Genomic DNA, 20973 nt, shown 5'->3' on the forward strand with positions numbered 1-20973 from the left:
TGCCCAGCCTTGGCTGAATGCGCGGTTCCTTCTGCCCAGTCTATATCTGGATAATTAAAGTCCCCCATTAAAATTACATTTCCCATCCTTGCTGCCAATCCTATCTGTAAAAGGAGGTCCGCCTCCCCCCTCAGGTTGGGGGGCCTATAGCATACGCCCAATATTGCCTTCCCTTTGAAGTTCTACCCATAGGGATTCTGCCTCGTCCATAGCTCCATTATTATCATCCCTCATATTTACCTGTATACTGTTCTTAATATACAGACATACCCCTCCCCCTTTTTTACCTTCTTTATCTCTGCGATAAAGGGAATACCCCTGAATGGTCGCCATCTCCTCACCCAGTATGGTTGCACCCTCCCCATTTAGGTGCAATCCATCCCTACCAAAGAGCTGGTGGCCGACTGAGAAGTTGGCGCAGTTCTCCAGGATCCCGAAACCCTCCTTACTACACCAGCTCCTCAGCCACTTGTTAACTTCACTAATCTCCCGCTGCCTCTCTGGTGTGGCTCGAGGTACAGGTAGTATTTCTGAAAATACTACCTTGGAGGTCCTAATCCTCAACTTAGCTCCTAAGTCCCTGAAATCATTTAGGACTCTCCATCTTCCTCTGCCTATGTCATTGGTACCCACGTGTACCATGACAGCTGGGTCTTCCCCACCCCCACCCAATAATCTGTCCACCCGATCCGCGATGTGCCGAACCCGAGCACCCGGTAAACAACAGACTGTTCGGCGCACACGGTCTTTGTGGCAGATTGCACTCTCTGTCCTTCTAATAATTGAGTCCCCTACCACCAGCACCTGTCTTTCCTTTCCCTTTCCTTTCCCTTTCTCCCAGCCTCACTGGAGGAGTTCTTCCCCTGGCAGCTTGGGGCGTCGCTCTGCTCCAGCAATGCTGGTCACTGACTGGTTTCCCCAACATCACTCAATGGGGCGTATCTATTGGGGTGCTCCAGCCCGGGACCAGCCTCCTTGCCTTGTCCCCTTCTACCCCTCCTAACTGTCACCCCTCTACTCTGCTCTGATGCCTGCACCTCCAATACTCCGCCCATCTCTGTGCAGGCCCCTGCCTGCGCCTGACTGGTACGATCCTGGCTCTCCTTCGGTATGGACATATTTGGCTCAGTGTTGCCAGCTGCCTCCCTAGATTCAGGACCTGAGATTCCAGGGAAGCAACATGCTTACATTTTGAGCATTTGTATTCGCCCTTGATCGCATGATCGCGGAACGCATACATACCACAAGATGTACACCGAGTCGCATCTCCACACCAGCCGGGCATTGTACCTACTAATCTAATGGGGATTAAGTAATGTCTGTCCTGTGTGGCTGTTTCCTGGCTTCCTAACTCTACCTTCTCACCCTCTGGTACTCCGCTACACTCACTTGACACTCAGTCGCACAACACTCACAATCGCACAGCCCGGTCAGTCGCACAGCCCGGTCAGTCGCAGAGCAGTCGCCTACAGTCCCTAGCTATTCCCCTCTGGTTCTCCCCCCCCCCCCACCAGCTGCCAAACAGCTGATCGGTCACCTACTCATGTGCTGCTGTTCCGGGTCACCAGCTCACTCTGTCCTTCAGCCCCCCTCTGCCGCCGTTCGGTGGTCCCAGGTACTTGAAGGTATCAAGGTACTGTCAGATCTACTGCTGGTCTGCCTTGGTCTGTCCTTGTCTGATGGGAGATCCTGCAGCCTCCCCCTGTCAGTCTCTTTACACGCTGTCTGTGTGATCCCCCTCCCCCTCACTCAGCCAAACAGCTGATTCAGCACACTCAGGTTTCTGCTGTCTCCTGTCCTGTCAGTCAGTGCCTGCAGTACTGTCCCCGCCGCCTGGTGTCTGTCACGTTGCGTTGGCAGTCCCCCTATAGTTACTGGCTTCTGTCGAGTCTCCCTCAGCTTTTCCCCGGTGTCTGTTTCCTTTCACAGCACAGCAATCACAGCTCCCCTCCTCTCCACGTGGTTCTCTCCTCTGCCTCTGCCTCTCCTCTCCACGTGGTGCTCTCCTTTGCCTCTAGTGGCCACCAGCAGGAATGCACATTAACTGCTACAGGAGTAGTCTAGGCAGTAAAATTTGAATACACACGCCCAGGGGGCTGTCCCTCTAAGCATAAACCCCCACTGCACAATCCAGCACATCAGTTTGTTTCTGCCTAGAGAAGGAGTCGGACTTAGGTTTCCTGCTGGGACTCTGGTCTGTTTTTTTTTTATTCTTTTCAGAATATTTTCTTTTATTTATCTTTACTCACTTGCTAGCTAGTGTTTAGGATATAATTTCCTGGTGATCCACAAGCAACGCTGCCGGCTGTGGCTTCACATCGGATAATCTAAATCCTTATGTCCCCCCAGTCTGGCCTACGAGCGTGAGCAGGTTATAGTTCCGACCTAGGCCTAGCCACGATGGTGCCCCCTGGTCCGGAGGAGGACGAGCCTGTGAGCGGATGACTTGCTGGGACGCATCGACCTGGACTGCCCCGAGTCGCAGTGTATCCATCGGCTGGCAGCACCCCCACTTCAGGTGGGAGGCAGTCTGCCTGGAGCCGAGCCCACCTGGTCCATGGTATGGTGAGTAAATGTGCCCCTGCTGGCCTTGGGGGGGGATGTGGGCCCTCCCCTGGGGATAATGGGATTTGTGCCTCCCAAGAGATCCCCCTGGCCGGCCTGGTACCCTGTCTGTGTCCTTCCCTCTCACTGCCCCTGTGTGGATTTGCTTGGGGGGGGGGGGGGGGGTTGGTACGGTACCTTGGGCTTGCTGGTCCCTGTTGTGGTTCCTGAGGCCTTCATGTGTCGGTCCCTAGCCGCATGGTGTGCTGTGGGCGCCACCATCTTAGATGTAGGCAATGAAATTTCTTTTTCCCTTAGACTTTTGTATAGGGCAGCCATTTTCCCTGCAGCTTCCGATTTGTTTTCTATGGGCATCCTTCTTTGTGTAGCCCTTGTGCTATACTCAGCAGTGTTTCCCTATAAGGCGACATCACTTCCTGTTTGGTCATTTCCTGCTGCTGTGCAGAGGTCACTTCCTGCTTTTCTCTCCATGCTGTGGTAGATTCAGGAGGAAGTGTGTCTAAGGTCGTAATGTATTGGGGATCTCTGCGAGCATATCTTACACTTTCTGCTATCAGTTTGGTTTAAAGGGGTTCCCTGCACACCGCTGCGATCGGTGGTAGATACCGCGATCGGCCCTCTTAAAGCGACAGTACTCCGTTTTTTGGGATCTGCGCTATAGAGTCCCAAACTGGAAAATCACCCTCAGACCCACTCTGTGCAACTCCCAGACAGTCTGGATCACAGTCGCTGGCCTCGATTTCAGCTACCCTGAAAAGCCTGGCAACAAAAGTTGATTTAGTCATGAAAAAGGTTGCAAGTTGAAACCGGCCGCTGCCTTCTCCTCCTTTTGGAGGTGTCCTCAGATTACGAGGCTGATGTGGTCACCCTGGACACCCCCCTACCTGAGGGGTCGCTGTCCTCGCAGTCAGATGATGAAGAGGACCGGTCATCTTCAGCTGCAGCGCATGAATGCACCTTAGTGGTCCTGGTTATTTCAGTGTGGGATATTTTAAAATTGGCTGATGAGCCCACGCCGGCAGGGACGCGGTTGACTTTTGACTCCCAAAAGTCTCAGAAATCTGGCAAGGTTTTCCCTTGTCCCGACTCCTTTCACTATATTGTGAATGACCAGCGGCGGGTTACTAAACGCTTTAAACACTGGTATCCTTTTGCTGAAAAGGTCTCCAGCCGTTGGACGGTGCCACCTTAAGTGGACCATCCGGTTTACAGATTGAAAAAATCTACCCTTGTGCCTGTGGAGGATTCCCCAGTTTTTACGGATCCAGTGGACAGGCAGGTGGAATCCCTTTCCCGCCATCTTCATGTGCTGGCGGGTTCCATTTTGAAACAGTTTTTGTGTCTGTGTATGTTTCACAGACGGGGACGGAAGGGAATGGATTTGCGGGAGTCTTTGGGCCCCGAGACTGTTCATTCGGAACAGCTGGAAATGTTGGACCAGGTGATCAAGGCTCTGGTGTTCCTGTGATGCATCTATGGATGCGGCTCCCCTGGTGGCCAGGGTCTCGGCAGTGGGCATTGTTTTAAAATGCATGGTTTAGTTGAAGAACCCGGTCGGCTGACCAAGCTTCTAAAAAGGCCTTAGCTGATCTCCCCTTTCTGGGAGACAGGTTATTTGGCGACTCATTGGATGAGTTGATCAAGGGACTGACTAGCAGGAAGAGTACTCTTCTTCCTCAATCTTCCAAGGGTAAGACACCCCGTCCGTCCTTTTTTCTAATCGCAAATGTTTTTTCGTGCCTCCGGGGCGCAAGAAAAAGGTAAGCCGTTCAGAACTTCTAGAGGCACTAAAAAGCCCTGGGGCAAGGCCTAGTCAGTCCGCTGCTGCAGACAAGTCCTCTTCAGCATGAAGGGGTGCCCCCACCCGGCTCAGGGGTGGGGGGACTTCTGCGCTTCTTTCAGGAACCCTGAACTTCCTTCATTCAGGTTGATTGGGTTCGCAAACTGATTTTGTTCTGGGTACAAGATCGAAGCCTGGCCAGGGGACAGGTTCTTTCAGTCAAATCTTCACCTGTCTCCGGGAGCATTTGAAGAATCTGCGGGAGGCTGTGCAAGATCTCCTTGTCTCAAAGGGTGATTGTGCCGGTTCCCCAACAGGAACGCTCTCGAGGTTTCTATTCAAACCTGCTCACTGTGCCCAGAAAGGAGGGCAAAGTGCGTCCAATCCTGGACCTCAAGGCTCTCATCCGCTTTGTGCGGGTGCAGAAGTTTTGAATGGTGTCCATTCGGTCTGTGGTGGCATCTTTGAATCATGGGGATTTTATGGCTTCCATCGATCTCAAAGATGCGCATCTCCATGTCCCCATATTCATGGGACACCAGTGATGACTCAGTTTTGCCGTGGCAGAGGAGCACTTTCAATTTGTGGCGTTACCCTTTGATCTCGGCTCCCAAAGTTTTTACCAAGGTGCCCCTGTGCTGGCTGCCTTGCGTCGACGAGGTATCTCCATTGTGGGGTATCTGGACAATCTCCTGTTGCGAGCAGTTTCCCCATTTGGATCTGCGGGACACCGTCTCCATCACCATTCGGACCCTTGAGGAATTCGGGTGGACGATCAAAGTCGCCAAATCTGCCCTGACTCCATCTGTGCAGGTCACTTATCTGGGGCTGAACCTCCACTCTGCTCTGGCAAGGGTCTTCCTTCCCTTGGACAAGCTTCAGAAGTTGCAAGGGGCGGGCGGTCAGGTTGCTGATGGAGGCCGAGCAGTACTCCTTGCGGGCTTGCATGAGGGCCCTGGGTCTGATGGTCTCGACCTTCGAAGCAGTCCCGTTTGCTCAGTCTCACACGCTGCAGAAAGATTCTGTCAAAATGGAACAGAGATCTTCGGTCATTAGACCAGAAGATTTGGTTGAGCCATCGCACAAAGTCTGCTCTCTTGGTAGCTCCAATAGCTTGTCCTATACCAGGGCAAGTCCTTCGCCAGCCTGTCGGGCTGGGTTGGAGTGCTGGGGAAGCTCTGTGCCCAGGAAACTTGGACGACAGTCTCCTGGAGCTGAGAGTGATCAAGCTCTGCCTGCTTTCACTGGAAGAGTAGGCTACGTGGCTCTCTGGTTCGGGTCCAGTCGGACAATGCCACAGCTGTGGCTTGCATCAATCAAGGGGGCACCAGGAGTGCCCTGACGGCCAAGAAGGTGGCCGAGATTCTGGTATGGGCAGAACACAATGTTCCGGCTCTTTCTGCGGTCCACATCCCGGGTGTGGAGAATTGGCAAGCGGATTACCTGAGTCGTCTGGTGTTTGATCAGGGCGAGTGGTCCCTGCATCCGGAGGTGTTTCATCTCCTCCTGTGTGCCTGTTGGGTTGACTGTGGAGGTGGATCTGTTTGCGCCTCGTCTCAACAGGAAAGTTCAGAGGTTTGTAGCCAGGTCTTGGGATCCTCTAGTCGACGCCACAGACAAAATCTGGTGGTTCCTTCGGGGTCGATATCGCCTGTTAAATGCCTTCCCTCTGCTCGTTCTCCTGCCGAGGTTTCTTTGCCGTTTAGAGATGGAAGGCATTCCGGTCATTCTGGAGGCTTCAGACTGGCCTCGGCAGTCTTGGTATGCATAAAAATTGTTAGTTGATCCTCCATGGCATCTTCAATCCTGCTTTAACGGCTTGGCTGTTGAAAGCGAAGTGTTGAGGGATAGAGGTCTCTGATTCAGTGATTCCTACCCTTTTGAAGGCCAGAAATCGACCTCTAGGAAGATCTATCATCGTACGTGGAAATCGTACATTTCATGGTGTGAATTGCTGCAGCTGCACCCTCGCTCTTTTTCGATAGCTAGGGTTTTGACCTTTTTGCAAAAAGGGGCTGAGCAGCGCTTGGCGTTGGGGACTATCAAGGGCCAGGTGTCGGCCTTGGCTATTTACTTCCAACGTCCGTTGGCTACTCAGTTTGGTTCACACATTCATTCAGGGGGTTTGTCATCTGGCCCCTCCCCCGTTGCCTCCGTGGGATCTTAATCTAGTTTTGTCTGTTCTTCAGCCTCCTTTTGAGAATATTAGGGAGTTTTCTCTGCTTTCTTTGTCGCAGAAGGTTTCCTTCCTAGTGGCCATCACTTCTGCCTGCCTAATCCGTCTTGTCTTCTAAGGTGGTGTCGGATTTTCACCTGAATGAAGACAATTGTTTTGCCTTCCTCATGTCCTAAGCCTAAACATCACAAAGAAGTTACCTTGCACTCTCTGGATGTGGTTTAGGCGATAAGGGTTTATCTGACGGTTACTTCAGGAAGTCGGACTCTTTGTCCTTCCGGACGGTCCTCGCAATGGTTTGGCTGCGTCCGCTGCGACCGTTTTTGAGATGGATCAGGCAGACGGTGGTTCAGGCTTATTCAATCAAGGGTCAGGTTTCCTCCTTTCCTTGTGAAGACACATTCTACTACAGCGCTGAGTGCCTCTTGGGCTTTTCGTCATCAGGCCTCTGTTGTTCAAGTTTGTAAGGCAACTTGGTCGCCTGTGCACACCTTTCACAAGGTGGATTTGTTGGCATCTAGCGATGACTCTTTTGGCCGCAAGGTTGTTGCAGGCTGCTGTTTCAGAAGTGAATGTTTGTACTTCTCTTCGGGGTCTTTTTTTTTTTTGGGTGAGCTCCTGTTTGAGCTCCATGTTCGCTAAATTTAGCCTTTTGGAGTTGCCGTTACTATCTGGTTGCGTTTTTCTCACCCCTCAAACCTACACTCCTTTGGCACATCCCACTCAGCTCATGGACGACAGACGATAGAGAAAATAAGATTTTTGTAAGATCTTACCGTAAAAACTTTTTCTCTGATGTCCGTCGACAGACGCAGCACCCGCCCCTCTTTTTGGGGTTGGTTCTTTTTGTCTTCACATTTAAACTAAACTGATGTGCTGGATTGTGCAGTGGGGGTTTATGCCTAGAGGGACAGCCTCCCTGGGCGTGTGTATTCAAATTTTACTGCCTAGACGACTCCTGATGGGAGGAGCAAAAACCCACCCAGCTCATGGAGATGAGGCTGCGTCTGTCGACCAGACATCAAAGAGATTTGAAGGAAAGATCTTGGAGAAATCATTTATATTTCTATTTTTTTATAATGCAGGGTTAGGCAGGATAGAAATAGAATTGATATGGATGAAGGAAAGGTCAGCAGTGGCAGTCTGTTCACTCATTGCAAGTTTCCTTTATTCTTCATTTTTAAACACTCTTCTGCTTTTGTCTTTAAACCAAAGGTTTTTTTTCGTTGTGAATATGGGAACCGTTGTGTTTTATGTATACAAGGCAAGGTTCTCCAGATTCTTTTGCATAGAACTTTTGGTTTAGGGTAACCAGCGATTGAGAGATAGTTCTGTTGAGACTTCACACATGCTTTAAATCGTGTTCAGTAATCAAGAATGGGTTGCCTAACCAAAACGCAAACCTAATTTATAACTACAATGTACCATTCACATATCTTTTTAGTGTGTAGTGTTCTGGAAAGAAAAATTAAATCCATCTTTATATTTGAGCGAATTTGTACCTTAATTGGATTTTTTTTTTTAACTTCTAAAGATGTATGTGGTTTTCTTTTTTTTTTTTTTTTTTTTTTTTAACAGATTACAACAACATTGGAAAATTTCTTAACCGTATTCTGGGTATGGAAGTCCACCAACAGAATGCCCTCTTTCAGTACTTCTCTGACACACTCAATGCTGTTATACAGAATGCAAAGAAAAATGGCAGATATGACATGGGAATTCTAGGTACAGTAAAACGCTTAACCAGCATGCTTCTAGTATTTAAAAAAAAAAGAAGAAACACTACTTTTTGAAACCTTTTTTTAATTTTCTTCTAAATCAGATCTTGGATCTGGGGATGAAAAGGTTTGCAAGGTTCAAGTTAAGAAGTTCCTTACACCAGGATATTCTACTTCAGGCCATGTAGAACTGTACACAGTAAGTTCTGGTTTTAAAATGTTTGGGTAGCTTGGATGTTTAAATATAGTGTGTGTGTTTCTGTATAACATCTAAGTACTACCTAAATAGCAAAAAATAATCTTTGTATACTTCCACTTCCTGCCATAGGTACTACTATCAAGTGCTGGACTGGGCAACAAACTGGATAATATAGATCCTTATAGTCCCCTCAGTCCGGGCAGCGCATGCAGACTGCAGCTCCGCACTAGGTCAGCTGCGACATAGCGTGTATGGTTATGAGTAAGCGATCCAATTCGTGAAACGCGTCAACCCGGCACGTCTGTTATGTGCATTGTACTGTCTGTCTGTTGCACCGAAGAAGAATAAAGGAGTTTTGATTGTTTTCATCTTACTTTTCCTGAGTGCGGTCTACTTTTTTGGATTCTTCAGCTGCGACATAGCCCCACTGGTTGGGGGCTGGCCTGCGAGTTAGTTTCGCAAGGAAGCGTATGAACTGGCTTTCAGCGAATAAGAGAGCGAATGCTCTGGCCTACCATATGTGCGCTGTGGCTGGTTCGGCACTTAGGCTGATAATTACTATTGCCCTGGTGTCGCAAACTCTGACCGAGTAGGCTAAGCTTTTACGCTGGGACCTGGAGGGAGAATACCTTCCCCTTGTCTAGGGGCTATAGTTTTGTCTGTGATGCCTCTTTGGATGCGGCTCTTTTAATTTCTAGGCTGTCTGTATCAGCAGTGGTCCTTGTCTGTGGACTAGACTTCTAAGAAGGCCTTTATCTGATCTCCCTCTTGTAGGGGATCGCCTGTTTGGAGCTTCTTTGGATGACCTCTTTAAGGGTCTCTCGGGGGGGGGGGGGGGGGGAGCACTCTTCTTCCGCAGGCTTCCAAGTGCAAGGAGCCCCGTCGTAGACATGGGCCATTCTCCTTGGCTCCTTAGCTGCCTCTTCATCTCTCAGGATCTCAAGACAAGGGATCAAGACTCGGGGCCTCCACCGGAGGTTTGACGAGGACCTGGTCTGGCAAGCCACGAGCGGGCTCTTCCAGACCTGCGGACAAGGCTGCCTCTGCATGAAGGGGTGCCCTCATCCTTATCTGGGTGGAGGGACGTCTTCGCTGGCTTCCAGGTCCATGGACCTCCCTGGTACCGGACAAGTGGGTCCACAAAGTTATCCGGTCAGGCTACAAGATCAAGTTATTCTTGTCCTCCGGAAAGGTTTTTTCCCCTTCCAACCTGCACTTGTCTCCAGATCGCTTACGGGGTCTCTTTGGGGCAGTGAAAGACTTGTTACTTTAAGGGGCGATTGTTCCAGGTTCTGACTTCGGAACATTTTCAAGGTTTGTTTTTTTTTTTTTTGCATGACTCCTGTGCAGGATTCAGGCAGAAGGGATTTTAGTCATTCTAGTGGCTCCAGACTGGTCTAGCCGGTCTTGGTATGCCAATCTGGTACAGCTGGTCGCCGAGGCTCCTTGAGGACTTCCTCTCAGGGAGGATCTCTTGTCCCAAGGACCCATATTCCATCCTGCTTTACAGTCGCTGGCATTAACGGCTTGGCTGTTTAACGCCAAGTGCAGAAGAATGAAGGTTTGTTTGAATCAGTGATTTCCTACGCTGTTAAAAGCTAGAAAATCTGCCTCTAGGAAGATCTACCATTGTATCTGGAAGATGTACATTGGGTGGGGTCAGTCTCTTGGGGTGCATCCTCGGTGGATCGGATCTTAACCTTCAATGGGGGGGGGGGTTGAACAGAATTTAGCCTTGCGTACCATCAAGGGCCAGGTATTGGGTTTTGGCAGTCTTTTTTTCAACAACCTTTTGGCCACACACTCCCTGGTGCATACCTTTGTCATCAGGGTGTCCCTTTTTTTCTTCCTTCAGTGCAGGCTCCATTGCCACTCTGGAATTTGAATGTGTTGCTTTCAGCTCTACTTAAACTTCTCTTTGAAAATATTTGGGAGGTTTCCCTGCTTACGTGACCTTGTTGGTGGCTATCACCTCTGCATGTAGGGTGTCTGGTCTGATGGCCTTATCCTGTCCACCTTATGGTGGTTTACAAGGATAAGGTGGCGCCTTGCCTCTGTCAGTCATTTCTTCCTAAGGTGGTCTCTGACTATCTTTTGAATGAAGACATTGTTTTGCCTTCCCTGTGTCCCAAGCCTAAACATCTGAAGGAAATTGCCTTGCATGTCTTGGATGTGGTCCGGGCAATAAGGGTGTACCTGGCAGCTACGGTGTCTTTTAGGAAGTCAAACTTTGTGCTCATGGACGGACTTCACAAAGGGTTTTCCGCTCCTTCTGCAACCATTTCCAGTTGGATCAGAAGGTGGTTTAGGCCTATTGAATCAGGGGTCAGGTTCCTCCTTTCCCGGTTTAGCAGCACCCTACTAGGGCACTTAGTGTCTCCTGGGCTTTCTGTCATCAACCATCGGTGCAGGTTTTGAGGGGGCCACCTGGTCATTGGTGCACTCTTTTACAAAGTTTTTGTAAAGTTGTTGTGTTGGCATCTGCGGACGCTTCTTTTGGCCACAAAGTTTTTGCTGGCTGCTGTTTAGAGGACCTGGTCCTCGGAGCTCACCTGAAAAAACAATACACCCTTAAATTGTTTATGGTTGAGCTCCATGTTACCTGCTTGGCTATGGTTACCCTTGGGAATTTTTTTCAGCTTTTTCCCACCCCTCATGTTTGACACTGCTTTGCGACGTCCCAAGGGTTAAGAAGAAACAGGAGCGGTGTCCATCAGTGAACGAAAGAGAAAATGGAATTTCTCTTACATCCTCCGACAGTCGCCGCCCATTCATACAGTCTTCACCAATGGGGTATTGACTTCCTCTTCTTAGGAGTAGCTAGGCAAGACTTTGTTAACCGCTTGCTGACCGCCGCACGACTAGTTACTGCGGCGGTCAGCCCCTCACAGGCAAAGTGGCGTAGGGCTACGTCGCTAGCCTGTGAGGCGCTCTAGGGAGCGAGCGCCGCATCCCCCCCCCCCCCCCCCCCCCCCCGCGTGTGTGCCAGCGGACCCGATCTTCCGTTACACCGGAAGAAAGGCAGGCGGCTAATGTAAACAAAGCTGCCTGTCATTCTTCCCTGTGTAAGAATGGAGATCACACGGTTCTACTATGTAGGACCGTTGATCTCTGTTATTACACTAGTAGCCACAGCCAATCAGTTAGAAACACGCCCCCAGGGACACACTTAACCCCTCCCTCTCCAATACAGTTAACTACTTCACTGCCATTGTCATTTTTACAGTAACAGTGCATATGTATAGCACGGATTACTGTAGTAATGTCACTGGTAACCCCAAAAGTGTCAAATGTCAGTCAAGGGTCCGATCTGTCTGCCGCAATGTCGCAGATCGCCGCCATTACGAGTTAAAAAAGAAAAACAACAAAAATGACAAAAATCTTTCCCTTTGTTAGTAAACGCAATAACTTTTGCACAAACCATCAAAATACGCTAACAAATAAAAAGAAAATGACTGCGCTAACTCAAGAAGTGTATAAGCAGCTAACACCAGTCACTAGACAAAAAAGTGATATACAGTAAAAAATGAAAATATAAATGTGTAGCGCTAAAAATAATGGTTATGTCCGACAACATATAAAGTCCAATCAAAAACTTTCCATAAAGGTGAAAATTATGGTGATGAAAAGAAATCCAACGCGAATAGATGGTGTAAATCAATTGTGCAGCAATTCCCAACACCAGTGAAGGTAAAAAATAGATTGCGCTCACCAAATGGATGGGACCCCAAATACCTTTATAGTATAGGAGTCAAACAGGCTTGAAAGAATGATGGAGTGTCCCCACAGGATTCACCGACCACAGTAGACAACATGTAATCACTCAGAGACTCCACTTCCACATGATAGGTGATAAATCCGAAAAGAAGGGGGACATATATAGCGTAATATTGCTAAAAACAATTTATTTTAAAAGTAGCTGATACACTTACAGACATCCGTGAAAGAGTAGCATATAAAGTATACAACAGCTGGGCTGACTAGGTCCTCTTAACATGTTTCGGCATACGTGCCTTTTTCAAAAGATATTGTCAGCAAATAACAAGTGCTTCTATATATAATATATGACTAATAGTGGGTACACCTGGAGGAAATAAGCCTTGAACCGCAGAAAACCGGAAATAAGACCAGCGTGCGCTCCAAGACTCGATTCGGTGTACCGCCAAAAAAGAACATCATTCCAGAGATTAGATGGGAAGTGATGTCAGTGTGGGTACACCTCCAGGCGACCGCTGCGGGGTTTAAAACCGCCGGTCCTCCATTTTAGGTGTGGGCAGCATGTCTGGCTTCACTGTGGGCGCTTATAAAGCATTGTATGCAGTGTAGTTTGGTGCCTTGCGGAGCCATCTTGTGTGTGGCAACGATCATTCCGAGCACATGTCGGCACCCATTTTGCCGAATCCTCCCATTGCTTTGCATAGGCATCCATGTTTCCTTAGCCTGCAGCCTCAGTTCAGTCTCTGCGGTGACATCACTTCCTTCCTTTACTCAGGAGCGACCGAAGGAGCTGGTAACACACTTGAAGGGCTCTGTCCTGCTGTCCTTTCTTTTCCTCCATTGTGCAATTTTCCTGGCTTCAGTTTGTCCCTGCGGGTGGTCTGTGTTCCACAGTCATTGTAGCGGTGTGCTGCGGGGTCCGCGGCGCACTTAAAGGGCCAGTACCTTTAATAAAAAAAAAAAAAAAAAAAACTTTTTTTGCAATGGAATCCCAGGACAGCAAATTCCCTCCAGCCTTGGTGGGGGATTCAAGTTCTTCTGAATCCTCTACTCTGACTAATTTGGCTGCTGTTGTGGCGACTTTGGTGTCCAAAATGGATGTGCTGATGTCTGAACGTGCTGCTAGAAAAAGGCCTAGGATTTCTTTCTTCTGATTCTGAATGTGACATGGTTGCTGTAGGTAACGTACCCCTTTCAGGGTCTTGCTCTTCTCAGGACCCGCAAGAGTCTGAGGGGGAGGCGGAGGTTACAGGGGTGGATGATTCCCCCCCTGGGACGCCAGAGGAACGCGCAGCTATGGACGCGCTGATTTCTGCCATTAAAGAAACACTACATTTAGATGAGCCCAATCCTCCAGGCATTGTCATCTTTTGGTACACACAGAACCCGCAAGCAGTGCAGGTTTTTCCCTGCCCCACTGAGTTTCATCACACTGTGAATGAGCAATGGCGGGGTGGGGGGACATTTGCGTGGTTTCCTCCAACCCTGGCTGCTCCTAGTTCAGGACAGGTGGGTTCAGGAAATTATTCGATCAGGGTACAAGATCGAATTTCTTTCACGGCCTGCAGACAGATTCTTTCCCTCAAATCTTCATTTGACCCCAGGGCGGTTACAAGACCTGCATCAAGCAAGACAGGATCTCCTCGCTCAGGGGGTAATCGTCCCAGTGCCTCATCAGGACAGGTTTCGGGGGTTTTACTCTAATCTGTTCACTGTGCCCAGAAAGGGGGGCAAAGTGCGTCCGATTCTGGACTTGAAAGCTCTGAACCGCTTCATGCGCGTTCGAAAGTTCCGCATGGAATCGTTTCGCTCGGTGGTGGCCTCTGAGTCCGGGAGAATTCCTGGCCTCTATCGACCTGAAGGATGCGTATCTACACATCCCCCATTTTCGAGGGTCATCGGAGGTACCTCCGGTTTGCTATCGCGGAGGATCATTATCAGTTTCTGGTGTTACCCTTTGGTCTCCAAGGGTCTTTACCAAGGTGTTGGCGCCTGTTACGGGCACAGGGCATTGCGGTCTTGGGGTATCTGGACGATTTCCTGTTAAGATTGAGTGCCAGTCAGAGCCTGCTGCGCGATCTGTCCACTACGGTCCAGACACTCCAGGAGTTTGGTTGGACTATCAACGTTCAGAAGTCGACTTTGTCTCTTTCGGTTCATCTCCCATATTTGGGAATGGTTCTGGACTCTGCTCAAGCAAAGGTGTTCTTGACGGAGGACAAGCTCCGGACCCTGCAGTCCGAGGTCAGGTCCCTCAGGGACAATGAATCCTCGTCACTCAGGCCCTGTATGCGGTCCCTGGGGTTGATGGTATCGGCCTTCAAGGCGATACCATTTGCACAGTTTAACACGTGGTCTCTCCAAGCGGAGATCCTGGCCAGATGGGACAGACTACCTCAGTCCTTGGACGTGAGAGTGTCTCTGAGTCGCCAAACCAGAATGGATCTCTTGTGGTGGCTTTAGTCCCCAGCTATTTCGGACGGGAAGTCCTTCCGGCCATTACTGTGGACGGTGATTACCACGGATGCCAGCCTGTCAGGCTGGGGTGGCGTCATGGGCAACCTATCTGCCCAGGGCACTTGGTCGGAGGAGGAATCCTTCCGATAAACATGCTGGAATTGAGAGCGATCAGGCTGTGCCTGCTTCATTGGTCGGATCGTCTTCAGGGCCGTCCTGTACGGGTGCAGACGGACAATGCCACTGTGGTGGCGTACATCAACCACCAAGGGGGCACCAGAAGTGCCTGGGCGGCCCAGGAAGTGACCAGTATTCTGTCTTGGGCCGAGACTCATGTCCTGGCGATATCGGCAGTTCACATTCCGGGTGTGGAGAATTGGCAGGCAGATTATCTGAGCCGCCAGACCCTGGACCAGGGGGGAATGGTCCCTGCACCCGGAGGTATTTCAGATGCTGTGTGCGAAGTGGGGATCTGTTCGCGTCTTGGCGAAACCACCAGGTGGAAAGGTTCGTGGCAAGAACGCGCGATCCTCTGGCAGACGCCTCGGTTGCGTTGGTAGTGTCTTGGCATCAGTATCGTCTGTATGCCTTTCCTCAGATTCAGTTGTTGTCCAGGTTCCTTCGCAGGTTGGCCTCGGAACAAATACTGGTGATTCTGGTGGCGCCGGACTGGCCACGCTGGTCCTGGTACGCGGACATCGTTCACCTTGCCGTCGCGGCTGCCAATGCAGGATGATCTGCTGTCTCGGGGACCGATCTTCCATCCTGCTTTACAGTCGCTGGCTTTAACGGCATGGCTGTTGAAAGCCAGGTCCTGAGACAGGGGTCTCTCCTCAGAGGCCATTCCTACTTTAATCAAGGCTAGAAAAGCCTCGTCTGGTAAGATTTATTACCGAACATGGAAAGCTTATTTTGCCTGGTTTCTCTCCTCGTTCATACTCGGTGGCGAGAGTGTTGGCTTTCCTTCAGTCTGGTGTGGACCAGCGCCTTGCGTTGGCCACGATTAAGGGCCAGGTTTCTGCACTGGCTGTTCTTTTTCAGCGCCCTGTGGCGTCTAATTCTTTGATTCGCACCTTCATTCAAGGTGTGCATCACTTGGCCCCTCCTAGAAGGGAGCCTCTGCCTCCATGGGACTTTAACTTGGTTCTGTCCGTGTTACAACGTTCCCCGTGTGAAAACATCAGGGAAATTTCATTACCTCTGCTTTCTAAAAAGGTTGCCTTTCTGGTAGCGATCACTTCTGCTCGCAGAGTGTCGGGAGTTGGCGGCGTTGTCTTGCCGCTCCCCTTACCTGGTGGTTCATAGGGATAAGGTGGTCTTGCGACCTAACCCGTCCTATCTTCCAAAGGTGGTTTCGGATTTTCACCTCAATGAGGACATTGTCTTACCTTCGCTCTGTGCGAATCCTAAGCATCCTAAAGAGATTGCCTTGCATTCTTTGGATGTTGTCAGGGCGATCTACTGAATCCTTTCAAAAATCGGATTCTCTTTGTCCTTCTTGGGGGACCTCGGAAGGGTATGGCTGCGTCTGCGGAGACCATTTCAAAATGGATCAGACAGACAATTGTTCAGGCCTATTCATTGAGGGAACGGGTACCGCCCTTCCCTGTCAAGGCGCACTCTACCAGGTCGGTGAGTACGTCCTGGGCCCTCCGGCATCAGGCTTCGTTGGCCCAGGTGTGCAAGGCTGCGACTTGGTCGTCAGTGCAAACTTTTTCAAAACTCTACATAATGTTCTGGCATCAGCTGATGCCTCCTTTGGCCGCAAAGTTCTCTGTGCAGCAGTACCGTAGGGGACCCAGGTTTTGTGTGGGTCCCTGGCTGTTGGGGTTGTTTACCCCCTTGGTTTTTTTTGCTTTCCTGGGTTATTGCTCCAGTTGAGCTTTTTTGTTGCCCAGAAGGTTCCATTGCTGTTCATGTAAGGTTCCGTTCTCTATGGGTACTGCGTTGCCTTTTCTGATGGTTGCGTTTCCCACCCCTCATGTGTACACTGCTTTGGGACATCCCCATTGGTGAAGACTGTATGAGTGGGCGGTGACTGTCGGAGGACGTAAGAGAAAACTGAATTTTTGTAAAATTTTACCGTAAAATTCCTTTCTGAGTCCTCCGACAGTCGCCTCCCCCGCCCCTCTTTTGGGTTTCTTATACACTTAACTGCTTGCTACCAAACTGAGTTGGGATGGCTATTGCAGGGGGGGGGTATTGGACCAATGGGACAGCCCCCATGGGTGTGTATGTAAATGCTTTTGTTTTAACAAGTCTCTGCCTAGCTACTCCTAAGGAGAGGAAGTCAATACCCCATTGGTGAAGACTGTATGAGTGGGCGGCGACTGTCGGAGGACTCAGAGAAAGGAATTTTACGGTAAGATTTTACAAAAACTCCGGTTTTTTGATTTACCATAAAATCCATTTCTTTGATGTTCATAGATGGACACAGCATCCGCCCCTCTATCGAGGTTGGGTTTTTTCTTCTGACTCTGCCGTGGTAACAAAACTGAGCACCTATAGCAGTAAGTCGGAGTATACCCCCTGGGACTCACCCCCCCAATAGGCATAGTCAAGTTTTTTGCCCTGCCTAGTGTCCTACTCCTGTATGGGGAAGCATAACCCAATGGTTAAGAATCGGGAGCTGTGTCCGTCAATGAACATTCGTTACATGGATTTTACTGTAAGTCCAAAATCCTAAAATCCTATTTTCTCTTGCGTCCTCTTGACAGTCGCCGCCCGATGGTATTAGCCTTCACTAAGTGGTAATGGTGCACTCTGCAGGAGCCGTAGGCTGATAATTATCAGGTTAATACAAAAAAACTTTTTTGTACCTCAGCACGCCATCCCTCAGCCATTACCAAAATCCCATCTGATATTACCTCAGTTTTAAGCTGCCTAGCTCAGGAGCTGGTTAGGTGTTCTGAACTGGGACTTTGTCTCAGTTTTCGGGAACCGCCGATTTAAAGGGCCAGCGTCCTTTTTCATTTAAGGCAAAAATGGTCTCGTGATAATCCCCTGCGGACCTGGTGGGGACTTCGGGTACACCTGAATCCTCTCCCCTGGCCCCCATATCTGCTGCTCTGGCGACTTTGGCATCCCAGGTGAATTTGCTGATGTCGACACGCTCCTCCATAAAAAACGGCCTGTGCCCTCCCAGTTCTCGGACTCTGAGCCCGAATTGGTTGCCATAGACGATGGCCCCCCTGAGGGGTCCTGGTCCTCCTCCACGTTGAGGGAGAGGAGGAGGGGGAATCGTCCTCCTCGGTAGCATGGGAAGAAGCGTGGGAACGTGCTACAATGTACGCTCTCATGGGCGTCCTAACAGAAATTTTCTATCTTAACGATGCGCCAGCTCAGTCAAGTGAGCGGTCTGTTTTGCTCGGGTTCTGCAGACCCCAGACAGTTGGGTCAGGTTATTTTCCTGCCCGGTGGCTTTTCACGAGATCGTGAATGGCCAGTGGCAGCGCATTTAGCGCATGTTGGTGGGGCCTAGGCGTTTTTTCCACCCGCTCTCCGTTTTTTAGAGGCGGTAGACGAACGTTGGTCGGTGTCCCCAAGCAGGGGTTCACACTGTGTCTAGGCTGATAAGTCCACCTTGCTGCCGGTAGGGGATTCCCAGTATTCAGGGATCCGGCTGATAGGTGTGTGGAAGCGCTTGCCCGCCTCATTTTATCTGGTGGCGGGTTCCCTGTTAAAACCTGTGTTTTGCCTCAGTGATGGCCTCTCAGGCGCTTATGACATGGTGCAAGGGGCTTCGCAGCAGGATCAGCTCATCCACACTGCGATGTTCCTGGGTCACGCGACCTTGGACGTGGTTCCGTTGGTCGCCCGGTTGTCGGCGGTGGGGATTGCGATTCAACCGTATTACATGGTTAAAGTGCTGGTCGGTTGACCACGCGTCCTAAATGACGGCATCTGAGGTCCCCTATGAGGGGGGATCGTCTTTTTGGGGTAACTCTAGCTGAGTTGATAAGGGGCTCACGGGAGGCAAGAGTACTCGTCTGCCCCAGGTCACCAAGGGAGAGCCTCCCTGCATGCGGAGGGGGCCCTCCTTCAAGACTCCACATGATTGCCTTTGGGACGCAGGAGAAGCGTATTCACTTCCCTGTGGTCACGAGGAGCTGTGGTCGGGTAAGCCAAACGCCGGTCAGTCCGGTTTGACAGCCTGGTCCACCTAAAGTGAAGCCCTCCCCATTGTGGGGGGGGCGTCTGTTTTTCTTTTCAGGAACCAATTTGTTCAGAGCACAAGATCGAGTTGATCTCGCCCCGCAGACAGGTTCCTCCTGTCCATTCTTCAGCTGTCCCCTGATCGTCTCCGAGATCTCATGGGGGCTGTGCACGGTTTGCTTGCACACGGAGTCATTGTACCCGTTCTTTTTCGGAAAAAGTTTTCATGGTTTTGACTCGCGGTGCCCAGGAAAGACAAGGTAGTCCCTGACCTGCTTTGTGCAGGACGTTCAGGATAGGATCCATCTGGTCGGTGAGGGCCTCGTTGAGGCCTGGGGAATTACTGCATCCATTGCCTTGCAGGATGCGTATCTCCGCATCCCTATTTTTGAGGGTCATCAGAGCTGCTTTCGCTTTGCGGTGGCTGAGGAGCATTACCAGTTTGTGGTGTTGCCTTTCGGTTTCGATTCGGCTCCCAGGGTTTTCACTAAGGTGTTGTCTCCAGTCTAGCTTTGTGCGTTTTTCGGGGTATTGCGGTCCTTGGTTGCCTGGACGACCCTCTTGCAAGGTCGAACTCGTGTGACCTTGGCAAAAGATCTGGCTGTGAAGGTTCAGACACTTCAGGAGTTAAGTGGGCCTTCAATTTCAGAAGTCGGCAACGACTCCCTCTACTCGTTTCCAGTACCTAGATGGTCCTGGACTTTGCTCAATCTCGGCTCTTCCTTCCGGAGGACTAAATTCGGGACTTTGCGGGAGGAGATCGGAGCTCACAGGAATGACGATCCCTCCTCTTTGCGGACCTGCATGCGGGTTCTGGGATGGCTGGTCTCGGCCTTAGAAGCAGTTCCGTTTGCTCAATTTCACACCAGGTCTTTGCAAGCAGAGATCCTGGACAGGTGGGACAGAACACCTCAGTCCTTGGAAAGGAGTATTTCCTTGAGTCATCCAGGTCGGATCTCCTGTGGTGGCGCTGGCCGTTGTCCTTGACACAGGGTTGGTCTTTCTGACCTCTATTATGGACAGTTGTCAACGGATGCCAGCCTGTCGGGCTGGGGAGGAGTTCTGGGCACATTTTGCGCCCAGGGGAAGTGGTCGGCAGGGGAGACTTCACTACCGATCAACGTCTTGGAGCTCCGAGCGATCAAGCTTTGTCTGTTCCAGTGGTCACCTCAACTTCAGGGGTGTCCGGTGCTGGTACAGATGGACTATGCCACGGCTGTCACCAAGAGAGCACGTGGAGTGCCCGGGCAGCCACGGAAGTGGTCGTGATTCTGTCCTGGGCCAGATCGCAGGTACCTGCGTTCTCGGCCGTTCTCATTCCAGGTGTGGAACTCTGGCAGGGGGACTATCTACACCGCCAGACTTTGGACCGAGGGGAATGGTCCCTACATCCGGAGGTGCTTCACCTCCGTGCACTTGGTAGGGGACCCCGGGCGTTGATTTGTTTGCGTCCCGTCTCCACAAAGTGGTGGTAAGGTTTGTGGCCAGGGCTCGGGATCCTCTGGCAGACGCCGCAGACGTGTTGGTGGTGCCTTGACACCGCTATCGGCTACTGTATGCCTTTCCTCCGATTCCACGGTTATCCAGGTTCCTCAGCAGGTTGGTGTCGGAATGGATGTCAGTCATTCTGGTGGCTCTGGACGGGCCTCGACGGTCCTGGTATGCGGACGTCGTTCAGATGGTCATCAAACCTCGATGGCGGCTTTCGGTGCGAGACGATCTGTCTCAAGGACCCATCTTCCATTCTGCTTTACAGTTGCTGGCTTTGTCGGCATGGCTGTTAAAAGCCAGGTCCTGAGGGATAGAGGTCTTCCTCAGGCGGTCGTTCTTACCTTGTAAGAGGCTCGCAAAGCCACTTCAAGGAAGTTTTCTTTTCACCGCACCTGGAAAGCATATATCGCTTGGTGCGAAGTGCATGGTTTTAACCCTCGTTCCTTCTCGGTGGCGACGGTCTTGGCCTTCCTGCAGAAGGGCATGGATCAGCATCTGGTGCTGAACAAGGCCAAGGGTCAGTTGTCGGCCTTGGCCGTCTTGTTTCAATGACCTTTGGCGTCGTTTTCTTTGGTCCGCACCTTCATTCAAGAGGTACGGCATTTGGCTCACCCCGAGGGAAGCTCTCTTGCTTCCATGGGACCTGAATTTGGTTGTTGTCAGTGTTAAAATAAACCTCTCTTCGTGATCATCAGGGAGATGTCTGTCTGTGTTG

The 20973-nt window shown here is 50.6% G+C and overlaps 1 protein-coding gene across 1 annotated transcript in view; it reads left to right on the plus strand.

The window, feature by feature from the left end:
* The window catches only part of SBNO1 (strawberry notch homolog 1), a 189397-nt gene that overhangs the window by 101376 nt on the left and 67048 nt on the right, over positions 1-20973 (plus strand). Inside the window, exons 26-27 of the mRNA XM_082243098.1 lie at positions 8100-8246; positions 8344-8438. Coding sequence (XP_082099224.1) covers positions 8100-8246; positions 8344-8438 — 242 coding nt within the window. The remainder of the gene's footprint in view (positions 1-8099; positions 8247-8343; positions 8439-20973) is intronic.

The sequence above is a fragment of the Pelophylax lessonae genome (genome assembly GCF_965119305.1).
Source record: "Pelophylax lessonae genome assembly, chromosome: 1".
Taxonomy (NCBI): Eukaryota; Metazoa; Chordata; class Amphibia; order Anura; family Ranidae; genus Pelophylax; species Pelophylax lessonae.